The sequence below is a fragment of the Vanessa tameamea genome, chromosome 3, assembly GCF_037043105.1.
Source record: "Vanessa tameamea isolate UH-Manoa-2023 chromosome 3, ilVanTame1 primary haplotype, whole genome shotgun sequence".
In the NCBI taxonomy this organism is placed as follows: domain Eukaryota; kingdom Metazoa; phylum Arthropoda; class Insecta; order Lepidoptera; family Nymphalidae; genus Vanessa; species Vanessa tameamea.
The window spans coordinates 4,187,245-4,204,665 of record NC_087311.1 but is presented as its reverse complement, the minus strand read 5'-3'; the positions used below and the strand labels follow the sequence as shown (position 1 = coordinate 4,204,665).

Below are 17,421 nucleotides of genomic sequence, written 5' to 3'. Positions count from 1 at the left end.
GTTTCGTAAGATTAAAACAGTAATTCATAAATATTATTTTATTAAATTTACAAGCATAACACCTATTTGTTGGTAGAGAAGCACTATTACTGGTAGAAAAAAAGCGGTTTTTGGTTAAAATGGATCGATTCCACAACAGCACAGGCCTCTTCCCCTCACAAGAAGAAGAATAAGTCGGTAGATTGTTCCACCAAGCGCTCCAAGGTGGATTGTATGATATACATGTGGTTGAATTTAATCTGAATGCAGCAAGTGTATACAGATGCAGTTTTCCTTCTAATATAAATTATAATATATAAATTATTTTCTTTTCGTTTAGTTTGAGATGACAGACAGATAAATTAAGCACGTGAACGCTCAGTGGTACCGTCGTTCGAACCCCTTGGTTAATCAAAAGTAAAGAATACTTGAATTTAGTTCTACTTTAGCTCTTATAACTTTTTTATTTAGCTATAATCTTTTATTATTAAAATATTATTTTCAAATTGAGTTTGTTTTTCAAATTGAGTTTGTTTTTCAAATTAAGTTTGTTCCAATTAAGATGTACTAAATATATTTACGTAGAAACGTGCTCATTAACTTTAATACAATACAATACAATTCTGTGTCTAACATTTCTAAAAATTTGCTAATTAGAAGTCACAGCCTTGGAACATTTAAAATAAAGTATTTTAGCTTATGATAATTACAATGGTGGACTTATGTATGTTTTTTATGTCATAAAGGTAGGCGGACTGGCATATTGGCTGCCCGATGGTGGTCATAAACTGCCCATAGACATTGGTACTGTAAGAAATATCAATCATTCCTCATATTACCAATGCGTCATCGACTTTGGGAACTAAGTTGTGTGCCTTAAAATTACATCTTTGTCTCTTTAAGAAAAATATTATATAGTTTTATTATAAACACTAATTATGAATGTATAATTTCAGTTTTGAATATCTTCTATTATCACTGAACTATATCGCATCTGTGACAAAATTTGTTTTTTTTTTTATATTTATAACGGAAAAATACCACCAGCGATATTAAAATAAATTAAAACCAGGATTGATTTAATCGTTCATTTGTGTTTCATTTTCCATTTTGTTGTACTATATGTAGTTTGAAATTAACGGTTCAACTATTTCAAGTAAGATGTACTAACTAAGAAAAGTTATTGATTTTTCATTTGTAATGTTCGGAGGGGTCAATTAAGTTCTTTTAAAAATCGATAATAACAAAGATATTAATTAGAATTCAGCGATCTCACTATCGGTGTTATTTCCTGGCCAACGAGTATCGTTTTACTGTGTTCGTGGATATATTCTTAACTCTTAAAGACTTAGTAGCTCTACTCTGTCTACGTCATCTTGCTGCGCATGTTTAAGCTCCAAGGATTCGGTACCCGAGTTATACGCGAGAGTTTAACACAACTTTTAAAATTTAGTACCATTTCATAAAATTGCTTTACTTTTATGACTACAGTTTTTATGATATTGTGGTAAAACAGAAAGTGAGATGGGTTTTATTACATGGAATGTTCAGTATCTTATTTCGAATGGGAGTTATAATTAATTCGTTTTATTTTATACTTTAAATAGCCATTTATTTGATTTTCAAATTACTTCTTTAATGTAATGCACAATAAGGATTTATGTATATATATTGCATTTAATTAATTATATTATTACTAATAATTATATCAATTGATTTATTTTGTTTATTTATTGGAAAGTAACCAGTAGGGTATAAATAGTAAGAGAAACCAAATTATAGCGAAACATTTAAACAAACTGCTTGTTTTAAATATAAACATATATGTATGTATATTCGTGTTAAGAACACGTAAACGTACTTTAATTTTTATGTAGAAATATAATTTAATTAAAAAAAGAATACTAACGAATTGATAAATAATAACTAGAAGTACTTACGACCTTATACATCTGTTGACTCACGAATGTGGAATACGTTAAATTATCGATAATATAAACAAATCTAATCTAATTTGTATTTTGTTTTGCTGTCTTTATTGTATCATCACAATCACCCACATTAAGTATTTTTGTAGACACGAGCATCACTCATGCGTGCCAATAATTTAGCGCGCGGAGGGGCGCGTCTTCGTAATTGAATAGATATCTACGTATCTATACTTATAAACGTTGTATAGCGAGGTTTAGTTAATCACTGTATCTCTCTTTCTGTCAGAATTGCGTTGAAATTCGAAAAAAGATCAAACAATATAGTTTAACCAATCATTTCCAAAACAACAATTACAGCTAAAACTGTTTCGTAATATCCAAAGTAAATAATAACATCCTTAAATACTATGGACGTCGGACAAAAATAAACTACAGGAAGTACTGGACGAGTCCTCAAATCAAATATTTTTGTAGTAATCAATTAAATCATAAAAATATTGTTTCAATAACATTGACATTGTGAAATACAGACAGCGCTGTGTCTAAGTTTTCAAATCTAAAACAAAAGCGACAACGGTACGTAAATATTTACGTTTTTTATAGTTTTAATTAAACCACAAATGTCCTGTTTCAATAACGAGGAAATTGTTAAATAAATCACAGAAAGCGCTGTACCATAATCGTCAATCAATAACAAATTTTTCATAAAAGCAGTTTTAGGTACGCGCGGGGTGTGGATGCGAATTACTGATCGATGCAGCACTTGTTGCGGCGTTCAACAGGCTCGGGGCATTTCGCTCGAGCCCCGGCGGATTTTGGTGACCTCGTTTGATAATATTAAGATAGTGGCGACATTGAAATGAAAAGAGAAACTTTTTTGACGATGATATATAATTTTATGATATTCATACTAACAAAATTACCTTAAGTAATTAAATGTTTACAATGGTTATCTTTATGTCGTATTTTATATATAAAATAAAATTATTGGTTACGTACATTTATACTAGTAGTACATATATATATATACATATTATTAAGATGATAAAACAATTGTTGATCTATTTTACGATTATGCCATCTAACTCGTATCATTCATGATGTGATTTTTATATACAAACTTAACTTAAATATCCGTGTACGATAGCTAAATAATACCACAAATAATTTGTTTAAATATTAATCATTATCTATAAACAAACTTTACAATACAATTCGTATTTAGCCAAGAGGCTCTGTAAAGTTACCCTTGGGTACGCTTGTGTAAGTAAGTTAATTCCTCACCACCATGCTGGTAATTGGAGCTCTTGAATTAACCAAATTATTTTAGTCGGCTATTAAGTTACCCACGGTCTGAGATGGGATGTCGATATCCGTACGGGAACTACTCGCCTTTAATATGATTTAATATTTAATGATGATAATTTGATAATATTCTACAATTTTAAACCGTATAGAATTACAAATTTTATAACCCAATTGTTTTCAAAACCTAACATAACAATGAATGTAAAAAAGTGTCAAAAATTAAACAACTTTCAAAACTTAACTTGTAGTTAAATGTTTGTTAATTAAAACGCAAAAACGTGAGTCACAAATTGAATACAAACAGCATTCTGAATAAATCCTGAAACAATGGGACTGTAACAATATAATGGAGTACGTTGGGACCGTAATCAAAGACTAGAGTAAACAACAGCTTCAGAGGAAAGTGAGATACAAAAGGGGTTTATGTATTTTTATATTTTAACTTGAATTTACTTTAAACATTTCCTCAGTATAGAATGTATGTCAACATTAGACATTTAACATAAGTCAAATTATTTCATGAGATTTTTTTTTTAATTTAAAAGTGTCTTAAATTTTTTACATTTAAAGTTTGTATTTATTTTGTTTCAATAAATATGTTATGAGAAATATTATTAACTTTTTAAGAGCACAATTCAAAATTTATAATCTAATATTATTTTTGTTATGCGATTTCTCCTGCGTATTCATTTGTTTTAAGCCCATTACATACAAAAAATAATTACATATTCAAGTGATTGTAAAATAATTAAATACTCGAGTACCGTTCGTTGTTACCGCCTTGTTATCGGTTTCTAGCTTTAACTTATATAGTTTTAGAATTAAAATAAATGTTATTCAAAGCAGACTAGTAGTTTCTGGGAAGTATAAAAACTTTGGCGTTTTTATATGATAGTACAAATTAAATTCTATGATTATATTAAATGTATAATCAGTTGATTTGTTTTTATCGATGTTTAGATATATAATTCGTAAATTAAATATAAAATACAATCCTGTAAAAATAACTATTAAAAGCTGCTTTTGAAGAACATCATTTTGTTTAAAACAATGGTATTCAATGAATTATAAATTTACAGTGACGCAGATTTTCATGGTAAATGTAGAACAAGGATTACAAAAAGAGTTTGTTACATTACAAACGATTAATAATTTAATAATTAAAATAAATGTTAAGTATTATACTGAAGCAATAATATCTGTAGGATATGTTAAACCGAAATACATATAATCTGCTATGTAACTAAAAATTAATACGTAAACACTTCCCTGTGAATCCAAGCTGAAACGGAGTGTAATTTTTTAGGTCAAGGAGAACTCCAAACTCATGTATATGTTTCTACATTAGGCACTCTGGCTGTCCAAAGAATAATTACTACTACATAAATACATCTATACTATTAAATGAGAAAACGTTGAAGTTGATGTCTAATTGATAAAAATACTGAACATACATCTGAGGATGGAGCGCGTTTTGTAAGTTATAACATTATATTAGCAGTTAAACTTCGCAGCTTTATCTGCTTTAAATTTAAAATATTGACGTGAACAGCGTGAATTTTATGTTTTTATATGATATTTTATGATTATACCATATCACTTAACACTGTTTGTTTAGTGTACTACCTGAATGGTGCTGGGGCAAGCTTACAAGGCAGCATGAAGCGTTATTGGATTTTTATGTTAAAGAATTCTGAGTAGCTGGGGCAAGGTATCCGTTTCTATAATAAAATTCTGCAGGTATTTTTAACTTTGCTGATTCATAAATTGAAATCATTTGTTAAAAAATACATTGCCAAAGAAGGCGTATTATTAAATACAAGATTATGTAGATGATAAAAAGCGTGGAGGTAATACTTATTGACTTCCAGGCAGGATGTATTACATACATATAAGTATAATTATATTCAATTAACGTGACTTTGTATTTTTGAATGTTAAAAAAGAGTAACCACTGAGTTTTTTGCCGGTTCTTCTCGGTAAAATCTGCATTCCGAACCGGTGGTAGCTTCACCTATACTCATATAGTTTGTTAAATGAAGATTCAAAAGTGCTTATAAAAGCCTACTCGAATAAATTTTATTTTGATTTGGTTTGCATTTTAATTTTTAATACTTCCTTGTCTAGGAAAGCACCTAAATTCGATGGTTCTCAATCTGGTTTCTTTTAGATCCCATATCGCATTGCATTGTGATAGTAAAGAAACAGAGAGTGCACTTTTGTTGAGCCACATAAACAAAGGGAGACCCTGCTTGAAAACGCCTGCTATGGCTGAAATCGGTTACTAGGCTATCAATAGGAACATTACTAAATACTACCTGTGGTATACTTGATTATATTTATAACAAGATAGATTCGATTTGATTTATATTTAATAATATGAATACCAAAAGAGGTTAAATTGAAATACAAAAATGGGGTTTTTGTAAATATTGTCAACATAATTAAATATGGTCACTAAATTTACAAGTGAAGGTCAAAAGTGTGTTAGTCATTAAATCAAGAGAATCTAAGCAAGTAGCAATAAAAGCGATTGCATCTTTGTATTCTGAGGATTTAATGTTAACGTTTTTTTATGATATAGGTGGGCGGACAAGCAAATGGGCCACCCGGTGGTAAGTAACCTTACCCATGGACCTTAGCGCCGTAAGGAATATTAACCATTCTTTATATTGCCAACGAGCCACCGATCCTGGAAGCTAAGATATAACGTCCCTTGTTCCTACAGTTATACTGGCTTACTCACTCTTCAAACCGGAACACACTATGCCAAGTATTGCTGCTTGGTGGTACATTATATGATAAATGGGTGTTACATACCTAGACGGGCTTCCACAAAACCCAACCACCAAGTGAATATCCACATTATATGATCTAGATTTTAAATTAAAACTAAAATTGCATACAACATTCCTCTCTTATATCCACACTTACGATAACCTTAGATAGATGCTAAAAACAATTTCATATATATGTCAGAGACTGACCGTTAATTGACCATAAGTTATACTGCCATATTGTTTTGACTTTATATAAATAATTCTTAAGTTTTCAATCAAATGCGGTGTGTTTTTAAGCGTGTGAATTGTTTTCGTTAATAATGTTATGATAGCATAAAATGTTTATGTAATGTTAATTAATTGTCACCGATTTGTATAAACATTACATAATTAATTACTAATATAAGGATTATTTTGTTTGCAACTTTATTTAAAGAAGAAATTAGATTATAATAAAATATATATAAAAAGAAAAAACGAATAAATATTATCTGAGGGCGTCGAAGTAAAAGTCTTATAAGAAAAGGTATTTTTAACTAATAACAATATTTAGTACAAGAGTTGCATTAATATCAGAATCAAAATGTGCTGAGCGTTTTCCAAATTGGTTTGGTGTTAAATAAACAAATATTTAAAAACTTGATATAATATCTTGGTAAGCAATAGCTACGTATTGCTACGAATCCGCTACGACAAGAAAAAGCTTCGTAATCATAGTGTGCATATGTATTACCGCGCCATCTATTGACCCGTATGGGACTTTTTTGAATTTAACCGACATGGTACTTACGAGCTTTGATGTATTTAGTTAACGACATGAAACATAGATGGCGTTTTAAATGTGTTATTCTATGAGAGGAGAAAACGTAGACAAGTTTTATATTTTCAACACATGCAATAATAATTTACTGTTTACAAAACAACAAGTTTAAAAACCAAAATATTTAGAATAGCTATTACAACAAAATTATGTAGGTATTGCATGAACGTATATTAGTAATATCCTTTTCACTGAATTTTGACCACGGCTGTCAATCTGAAAGATATCAGTCATTTACACGCTGTAACACTACCAACATCTCAACTTGAAAAATTCCATGTCACTGGCCCTATTTGGGATTCGTACGCACGACCCGGGAGCTGTAGTTTTATAAGCTAGCTACTGAACTACCAAGGCAATAAACTCTGTATATATATATATAACTAAGGGACCTACGCATCTGTTAGATTTAAATAATTATTTGTTGTATTTAGCACTATTGAAGAAGGTTATATAATATGAAGCTACGATACTAGAGCTTGAAATATCCTATAGATAGTCACGTGAAACTTAACTAAGGGTGTGGGCTTAGACCCATGCTTAATTATACCTCATCTCATGACATCGTGTTACCCATATCATCAGAAAAGGTGGCCGTAGCCCAGCAGTGAGTCATCTTTATTTTAATATTACTTATGATAACGCGAAATACAAAAGGATGCGTAGTCGTCCACCAATATAGTAAAATATATGAAGTAGCTCACATGAAAATGTTTAATTTTTTAACTTGGATAAAATAGGCGAGACTCGGATAGTCATAATTTAATACAATGATAATAAAAAGGTACAACAGACCGATATTACAGTGCCAATCTTTAATTAAAATAATCGCTTAGAATCTAAATGTTATTACAACACATTTAAGACAAAGAAAACATTCAATGCAATTTAATACCAGAATATTATCATAATCTTTAAAGTCAAGGATATAGATCTAAGGACCAGCTGCCACCCTGGGGTGTTGAATGTATATCATATATAATAAAAGTACAATAGTGTTTATTTTTATGCGCATTCAGAAATTACGAAGGCAAACTTAATACGCTTGAGAATTCTTTCGCAGCTTTTCGTTATTCATACAGTTTGTACGGAGTAAGTTAAGAATATATCTATATTTCCGAGGATTATATTGATATTCAATATGAGCGGATATCGAAAATTCTAATAAAAATAAAATTTATTTAATACACCACGGACTTTTACGTTTTCATAACATCCTCAGCCTGAATGATTTCGGGTTGGGTAGCCTATATCAAGGGAGTCCAGCCAAATACTAATCATTTTAGCCCCTCACTCTTATTATTCTATGGGACGGCAGAATTCGATACGACCGGAAAGAGTTCGGACGCAGGACGGTTTTGCGTGCTCTCCGAGGCACGGGAGTGCATACACATCCATCTTCCAGACTCCGGACTAGTAATGAGATTTTTTCGATAGAAAAAACCAATAACATTTTATCGGCCCGACCCGGGACTTAAACCCAGGACCTCGGGATATTCGGCTCTTGATTTTATGGATTTCCATAGCTAAGTCAGAGTCGTGAAGTATAAGTAAATAGATTGAAAGTTAACTGAGGACGATTTGTTCATCTGGGCAAGAGTTTTTGATTTTTGTTATAATTCATATTTTACGCCTCATATTGGGGATGTAAAGGAAAACATTGTTAAAGAATTTATACGTCAAAGTTAAAATAAGGTCAAACTATAAATGTCAAAGACCTAAGTCAAATCAAGCTTCTACTCCGTTTAATGAGATTTGGAGATTATTTTACCCCGATAATCCAGGCTTATCCAAATTTGTTGCTTTATTTCATGCAACATGTACCGATTTACCCACGTTGTTATCTTCTACCACGAACAAAAAACTTATTATATTTTATCACAAACATATAAATTATATCTTTATACGAATATACAGTAAGGAAATTATAGAACATATGAAACGAATTGTCCATAAAACGTTCCATATATTTTAAATATGGTTAGTCACGTTCACAAGCTTCGCATGCATCCAATACGTGTTACGAACAGACTTACAAGTGCGTAATGAAATTGATTCCCGCCTTGTTTATTTTAAACGAGTGCAAAAACACTAGTGAACTCAATCGTGAATATATTGACTTTAGTACACTAGCGTCAGGAACAAATAAGCTTGTTAGCTCTGTATAGCTATAGTTTTGTACTGAGAAGTTGCAATACAGTAGGGAATTGTTGTGTGCCCCGATTTATAAGTGGATACTATAAATGTTTTTTTATACGCATATTTTTTTGTACGAAGTGAATATTTGCAACTGCGTTTCCAAATTCAAATCACACGCTACCTACAAATATTATTCATAAACGGTATTTCAAACATTTCATAATAACTCCGAATTATGTAGTAAATATCAAAAGTAATTATTAGACATACTATATAAAACACATTAAGTTGCTCGCAACCATTGAAAATCCAACTAATTAGGGTCCCATACTAGATAAGACCAAACAGTCATAATTATTTATATCTTTTATATTTTAAAAATCTGATACAAATTAAGCTGGAAATCTTTTTATTTACCAAATAATTTTGTTGCAGCCCATCACATAGTATCTTTAAATAGTTTAAAAATATCGACCGCCTTTCCACCAATATAAACAAAGGTTTATATTTAGTCTCATTTTGTAGGCCTAGTTCTAATATCGTAAAACCCCAAAGAGTATAACATTATATACTTACATAGTACAAGTTACTAGACCTTTGGGATATTTCTGTAAATACTTAGCTCGTGAGCTAATGAGATTACGCTTGATGTATATAGAAGCTTAGTAGATCTTAATTATATATTAAATGTAAAATTAAAAAAAACTTTTTACAGATATTATTTTGGCTTGCATAATCTCAACTTTAACTTTATCGTAAAACTTGAAGTTTTATGATTGCAAGTCACTACTGCGTATTTTATGCTATAAGTATTAATGTATGGAAAAATATATGAACCTGCTTAATATATTTATGGACGATATTATTATATATATATTTATTGAATTATTTAACAAAAAAAAAGATTGACATTTCATTTATTTATATATATCTATCGAGTACTTGGACACTCAGTTTATGATTAAAATACAAAAAGTCTTTACTAGAATCATAAGAGATATTTAAATATGATATATATGACCATGAACTCATAAGTAAAGTACAAGTAGTAAATCGTACATATTAGAAAAATATATATTATAGAGATATAATTATAATAAGAGTATTAGTTGATTACATATATACTATTACACAGATTTTGCGATCTTGATAGTAGTAGTTTTTGTTGTAGTAGTTAATAAGGAGGTTATTTAAAGAAGAAATAATCACTCAAATGAGACGTGTAGTTCTTGAGATTAGCTTGTTCAACCATATCGACTCTTCGATCATTGAAGCACCACGTACTATTTATAAACTATATATTTACTTGCTGCAACTTCGCAACAATATGCATCACATTAACTGCTGTGAAATTACGGCTATAGTTATTTAAATTTAGGTTCTCTTGTTATAAATGGGTTTAATCTGACAAATTATTATTAATCTATAAACGGACTTTGAAATCTGGGGTTGATTGGTCTTGAATAATTTGCAAATCTAAGTTCAAATATTGGGATGGCCACTTTTAAGTCGGCAAACGCGGTTAGTACCAATACTCTAAGTCATATCAAATTAAATCGATTAATTCGTGGAAAAACAATTAGTTACTGAGTGTCTGTTGTGAGTGTGTTTTGAGTATATCCTGGAACTTGAAATTATTAATAGAAAATAAAATTTTCCACCAAGCTGCTCCAATTCAAATTGGAGCAGCTCAGTGGAATACATATTTACGGGATGATACTTATATTTATGTTCGAATAATTAGCCAATATCGAACATATGAATTATCATTTTAGTCCTTCTTTTGTTTGTTAAGGAACTCCAGTTCAGTGAAACAATTATGATTATTTTATTTTTATTGTACAGATTATAATTTGATTGTTGGGTGGTCTCAAGTTAATAAAAAGAAAAAAAAACCAGGATGGGAAACAAGGAGACTCGTAAATTTTATCTAAACGGCGTTGTCCTGCTAGGACACTTACGAGGACTCTAAAAGTCTTTATAAACTAAATATGTATAAAATAATTAAAATGGTTTACATTGTTGTTTTATGTGTATTGAGTAATGTAGTGTAGTCTGCGCACAAAATATTATTAAATAATTTACTATATTTAATTATTTTTTCTTTATTATTTAAATCATAAACAATTAATTCTTAGGTTCATATATTTTATGCTATTACGAAAATGTACATCCAATGTGTTTTACTAAGGGTATAATAAAATCCTACTAATATTTTATGTTGAATATACACATGTTAAGTATACAATTGGATTTGCATGTTTGTCTCCTAACCACGTTCGAACGGCTGGACGGATTTTAATGGAGACAAGGAAGTCGATTTACTGTGAACTTTAATTAACAGCTGGACTAACAGTTTTACGCGATAGTAAAAATAGAGTTCAATAATTTATTCCGGATATTTTTAAACATCGAATAAAAATACAAAGTGTGAAAATACCATTTACATTTTATCTACTGCCATAATTGGTTATTAGCAATATAAAAAATAATATTATATATCAACATCTGTAAAATCAATATATTGTAGCACATCTCGTTCGTTATTTTCCTCTTCTATTCATCATATACATATATGTTTTTAAATGATAATATTATTAAGCTAAGATTAGAAATACAGGCTTTTATTTGTATAATAAAGCGATTTTAGAAATAAATGTAAAGTTACCTACGCATTTAAGTGTAATTTATGTATTTGTATCGCATTCATGAGTTTAAGGGATCGCTGAATCTTTTATTGTATATATTAACCGGGCTTAAAATGTATTTCGTGTGGGATGATGAGTGATTATCACGGCGAAATCATTACCAATGTATTGTTATATCAGTAGTATTACTAATTGTAGTTTTTTTTTTTTTTGTGTAACAACATTAACAAAAACATTATTATTAATTTATTATTGTTAATGTTGTAATAGAAAAAGTATTATTAATAGCCAATAACAAGTACGTCTAGAAGCGTACAATTTTACACCGAAGTTTTTTATATATCGAAGCTAAGAAATAAGCAAGGATTTTTAAAATATCACCCACAAGATTTTCAAATTAATTTTTTTATGGAAGTAAGTCATTTTGAAGTTATAAATATGGAAATTATTGTTTAGGCTACTGCGCAAATAAAAATCGGTTCTAGTTGCCTTTTTGAACATTCATCCTCAATGGGGCTGAAAGTTTGTTTGGGATTACCTCATTTTCGTAGCTGGGAATATGGAAATTGGTTTTAAGGATTCTGATCATAAGAAAAAATAATTGAATCAGCGTTTGAGAAATATTCTATGAGAGTGATTTTTAGCGTTCATCAAAATTCTACATTAAAAATAGGGGATGAGTTTGTATTGAAGTTCTTAATTTTTTAATAGAGACGTGGAAACACCGTTATACTTTTTTATATTTATTTATTTAAAAATTTAAAAAAGATGGCCAGAACAGGTTATTCAAAAACTATAAGTATATTTGATAATAGTCGGGTGCTCTCTGAGAAGGGAAATCCTGTAGGACACAAAAGGCCAGTGATTTATAATTTTAATAATATTTTAAAGCACACAAAGACTACTTTCGTAAATCACAACAACGAAAATTTATTGAAACCACGTCAAAAAAAAAAAAGTACTTACATTTTGTCCAAGATCCAATGGCGCTAGAAGTGGTAGCTCTTGTCTCTTGGGTCTTTTGAACAAAAACAAGAAGGCTGCGATGATTAAAACAGTTCCAGCCCCTCCCATAGCCCCCAAAGCAACACTCCACGCATTTCCATTTGAAGACCAATCATCCACCCTCGATAACGCTTGCGGAGGTGAAACCTCTCTATGAGGAATAAAATTCTCTTTAGTAAAGGTCTTTGTTGGCGCCTCTACGTTCCAATTATTTCGATATTCCTCCATAATATCGTACTCGCGACCGTCCCAAGGTGCCCCACCGAGTTGACTCCGTTCTGCCCACAGCTTATCTGCAGATAACGAAATTAGTTACATAGTACAATGTATCATCGATCGAATCGTAGACGATGATATATATATACGATGTTGTTTTAGAGAGTTTTTTTAGTTACACCTGCGTGTACCACGTTGTAACGGTAATGTGTATTTAGAAAAATTCTTAAAAAAAATTCCAACAGACAACCTGATTATGCAGATTGTAGAACGAAACACGACTGTAAAACCACTGACGCGAAAAACCCATTAAAGTTGATGGCACTCACTGTTTATTTAATGGGACTAATTACTGTTCACACGACAGTTTAAGAGCACTGAACAAACTTTCGCTATAAACGTTATTATCTGATTTGAGCTTACTATTGCGTTTTCGCTGCCATATGGTAAAGGATAACAGTGTATAAGGTAAGCTAAAGGTGTATTTGTATTAATATTACTTACTCATAATATGTTGTGGTTTACTCTGTATTTTTGTAGGTTCAGATGATTGTTTTTGACTGTTGTTTAGGTCACGAGTAGGGCGGGCGGAGCGCACGACTGTGCGGCGCGGCGCTCGTCTTGTCATTAGACTTGTTTACGCCAAGTCGTGATCTGTGTTGCGATGTTGATTTTATGGCGACGTAATCGTGTAATACCATTCATTTAGTTAGCCTGGAAGATTCTTATCGCTAAAAGCAAAGATACTATAAAATCAAATATTCATTTGAAATATATAATATTAAAATTATTCGAGTATAATTATTATTATTAAATTAGTCTCCTTTGATATGTACATATATATGTACTACGTGCTTATAATATATATACATGTTTTGAATACATGTTTATATTAATTATTATTATCATTGGATAATTAAAGATAAGATTTGATCTTTTTTGGATGTAAGTCGTGCGATTAGTATCTTTTAACCGAATTAAGAAAAAAAACGTAAAAACATTTTCAAAAACAAAGTATATATAAATATAAATATTCGCTCGGTACGTATATATATCTGAGGCAATATCGAACGACAACTTTTTCGGAACACAAATATTTGGTTCAGTAAACAATTTGTAGGCACGAGCGCTCAAGCGATCTAGATCTACTTATGCTTTTATTTTATACGTATTATTCATACGCATAAATCTATGTTGAATAATATTCTATCAGTTATTCCTAAACAAAAATAATATATCGTCAATAAAGATTCATTTTCAGCTCTAAGTTAACTAACGTTAAAAAGGTAAGGATATTGCCACGTCTTATAGGTCAGAGTATCGGCAAGAAATCTTCAAATATATAGAATTATAAAATATATATCCTGTATGGATATCCACAAATACTAACTCCACACTTTTGACATATACCTATTATTAATAAGCAATGCTAAAATAATTTTAAATCGGGAAAGATGTATTGACTTTGCGGAATCGGTAACATGTTGTTATAAGATTTTCTTTAGGTATCCTTTTTAAGAAATAATTAATTATAGCTAATTCTATCAAAATTACCAAGGTATGGGTAATTTTGATAGTATTTAATGTTTGTTGGAAACGTAACGTGTCGCACGTGTATGTAGTCCCACTTTGTAAAATACACGCGCTTCGATGATCCCCTTATACTATTACGGTTTCAAGATTTGTAATTCTGGAACTCTCGTGTATAATAAAAACATATTGACTGCAATATGTTTGTAGCGTTCCACCACATTAAAACTCCGTAAGATATAATACTATGATAACTAAAGTATTACTACAAAATACTGACTAACTTTACTAACCGCGGATCAAGCTGACTCTTTCTTTACAATTTATATCAAGGAGGTAAATGATTTATAGAAAAGGAAACTACGCACAGAACAAGAGAAAGAGATAAAGAAGGAAGAATATGCAACTAAAAAGGAGGACAAACAGGAAAAGGTAGAAGACGATGGGTTAATTATTGGATTGCGTGGTGCAGAAATGAACCAACCCACAGAAGCACTAAAGTTGTTACTATTTAAAAGTATTTTTGTGACAGTAAACTTGTTTATATATGTTAATAAATACAATGTAATGTAAATTATTTTAAATTAATATGTTTACTTTTCTGCTTTGCTCTTCTCGATTTCAACACAATTCGGTCTAATTATGACTGAGTAAGTAAAAAAATATACACGTTATTATTATAAACTATACCTATACAATTTATTAATTATAACGGTAATTAAAAATAAGTTATAATTTATCTATCAAATCACTGTTTTGATGTAAAATTGTAGTGTAGACATGATTATATTCCTACATAAACAATTTAGGTTAATCAAAAAAGGTTTTTAAATACTTTGTACACCTACAACCTCGATTAAACAGTTTAGAGTAAGATTTTTTATATTATGTTTAATGATTATAACAAGCATATGTATTTAACAAACATTCGAGTTATATATAGAAGATTTTCATAATAATGGTCTCCGTGTTTTCGACGGTCTATTTCTTTTTTAATAGGCGCTACTGACCCTAAACACAAAGGTCATCTGTTCAACTTCATACTAAGTGAAAGACCAATTTTTTCAGTACGATATCTACTATATCTTTAGAAATATAAAGAAAAAGCAGGTATTATATACATAATATTTTTACAATTCTTTGGATTTAGTAATTCTAATAAATATACGCTAGTAAGATTTCTTTATACCTACAAATGCGTTGATAAAAAAAGGGTTGAGCGCTAATCTCAGAACCGCAATTTACCGTAGTTTTCCGCAATTAATTATAAAAAAGTTAAATTAAACAATGGACCAAGATAAACCACGAGTCCAATAATTTATAATGTGCATTGACACTGCTCATAATTTAGCACTGAGATATTTACATAAAAACCAACGTAGCAAACTAAAACAATATCTACGCTCACTCTTTACTTTAGGTTTCTTTGCAATCACAACTCAATTGAATCAGATTAATTCAGATTAAAGCCAGTCACTACGTAGTATTACTTTACTATATACAAGATTTAGAGAACCAGTTATAAAGAATAAAATCTATCTATTTAGCTTTTATGCCGAATTAGCCGTTTTAACGAGATTTTTTAAAGGGATTGTGAGCCAAATGTTTTTCAATTATTTAAGCAAAAAACAATGCGCAAAAGTTTAGCCTCTTATTAATAGAATCTATTGAAAAAATCCATAGTAAACATTACCAATATTAGACGAACTATTTTTTAAATATGGATCTTTCAAAAATATTACAATTCAGTGTGATTTTGAACGCTGTTTTACCCATAAAAATGACTTGTAAGATTTTTTGTATTGCCTTCTTAGAAAGTATTGATAAAAATATGTATTACTTACTATATAATTTTTGAGAAAAAAAAGAAATGAAAACTAATCTAAATGGACAATATTTAGCTTCAAAAATCATATTATTTTTATAAAATACATTGTTAACTGAATAAATACTTATGCAATTATAAATTTGAAGTCTATTTTACGAAAAACATTTTTTCAGCTCTAAAACTATTACCTATATTTTTCTGATGACAATACATTTTAACCGACTTTAGAAAAGGAGGTTCTCAATTCAATTATATTAATTTGTTAGTTCAGAACCAGGTACAACGTATTTATTAGTTATTTTAACCGGCCTTAAATTTAAAAAAAGTTATTTTATTTAATTTCACGAACTAATCAATTAGTTGTCATTTATAATTAGACTACCAGTGCCCTTAAAGGTTAGGGTAATAATTTTTTTTGTAGAATTGGCTTATCTTACAAAAGTTGGCCTACAAGTTTTGACGGCAAAATTTGATATTAAAATTAAGAAATCGTAAGGATCTTAAAATTTACGGTTACTATGAGTGACAATCGAATTTAACATTTTACTCGAAGTATTTTTTTATGTTAACTGTGTTAATTATTATTCATATCATTTTATTATCGATAAAATTGAAAATAAAAAACTTACCTAGATAATATAGACGGAATAAATAGTGTAATAGTATCATGAGATATATCGATTGTCTTCGGAGATATCGGTTTTTGTTTGCCCAGAAGGATAGAATATGGGATTGAGTGTGTGTATATGTCAAAAATTCATATTAAAATATTTTTTCGAATATATTTTATTTTTCTTTTACTTAATTATAAGGGTTGATTTTCAATGGACCAGAAAAAAATATAAATCATATTTTAACGTACATGATTATTACAACGAAATTCTAATCAATCTAAACTAATGTGCTTAGTAAGTTGTGTCTTTTAATACTCACTATTCAAGTCGAAATAGAAACATATATTATATAGCTTTTACTTTAAATAAATTATGTATAAAACATAACATACAATCATAAATACACTGATTCAATTTTAACTTTGAAATAAGAGTAGGCTTAAAAAGGAGTTGAAATGACTCAGCGATAGGATAGAACTCATGAAAATTAATTGACAAGACACGGGCAAGTCAAAGACAGTAAATCTTCAGGAGCTTAATTTGTGTTTACATTTCACCTTGCTCTCGGCGATGAAGGCAAACATCGTGAGAAAATTTGCATGCGTCGGACGAAATTGTGACAT

At 29.8% G+C, this 17,421-nt stretch overlaps 3 protein-coding genes across 3 annotated transcripts in view; 1 reads left to right on the top strand and 2 right to left on the bottom strand.

Annotated features, from left to right (window-relative positions):
• LOC113397251 (synaptotagmin-5-like) overlaps window positions 1-13,440 on the bottom strand; it is a 52,220-nt gene extending 38,780 nt beyond the window's left edge. Inside the window, exons 1-2 of the mRNA XM_026635528.2 lie at window positions 13,331-13,440; window positions 12,572-12,903 (exon numbers count right to left, since the gene is read on the bottom strand). Coding sequence (XP_026491313.2) covers window positions 12,572-12,903; window positions 13,331-13,334 — 336 coding nt within the window. The 5' untranslated portion in view covers window positions 13,335-13,440. The remainder of the gene's footprint in view (window positions 1-12,571; window positions 12,904-13,330) is intronic.
• Window positions 1-17,421, bottom strand: part of LOC135194112 (putative uncharacterized protein DDB_G0285869) — a 317,179-nt gene that overhangs the window by 198,330 nt on the left and 101,428 nt on the right. The window lies entirely within an intron of this gene.
• LOC113397339 (dehydrodolichyl diphosphate synthase complex subunit DHDDS) overlaps window positions 657-17,421 on the top strand; it is a 412,132-nt gene continuing 395,367 nt past the window's right edge. The window contains exon 1 of the mRNA XM_026635638.2: window positions 657-666. The gene's annotated coding sequence lies outside the window, so the exon portion shown is untranslated. The remainder of the gene's footprint in view (window positions 667-17,421) is intronic.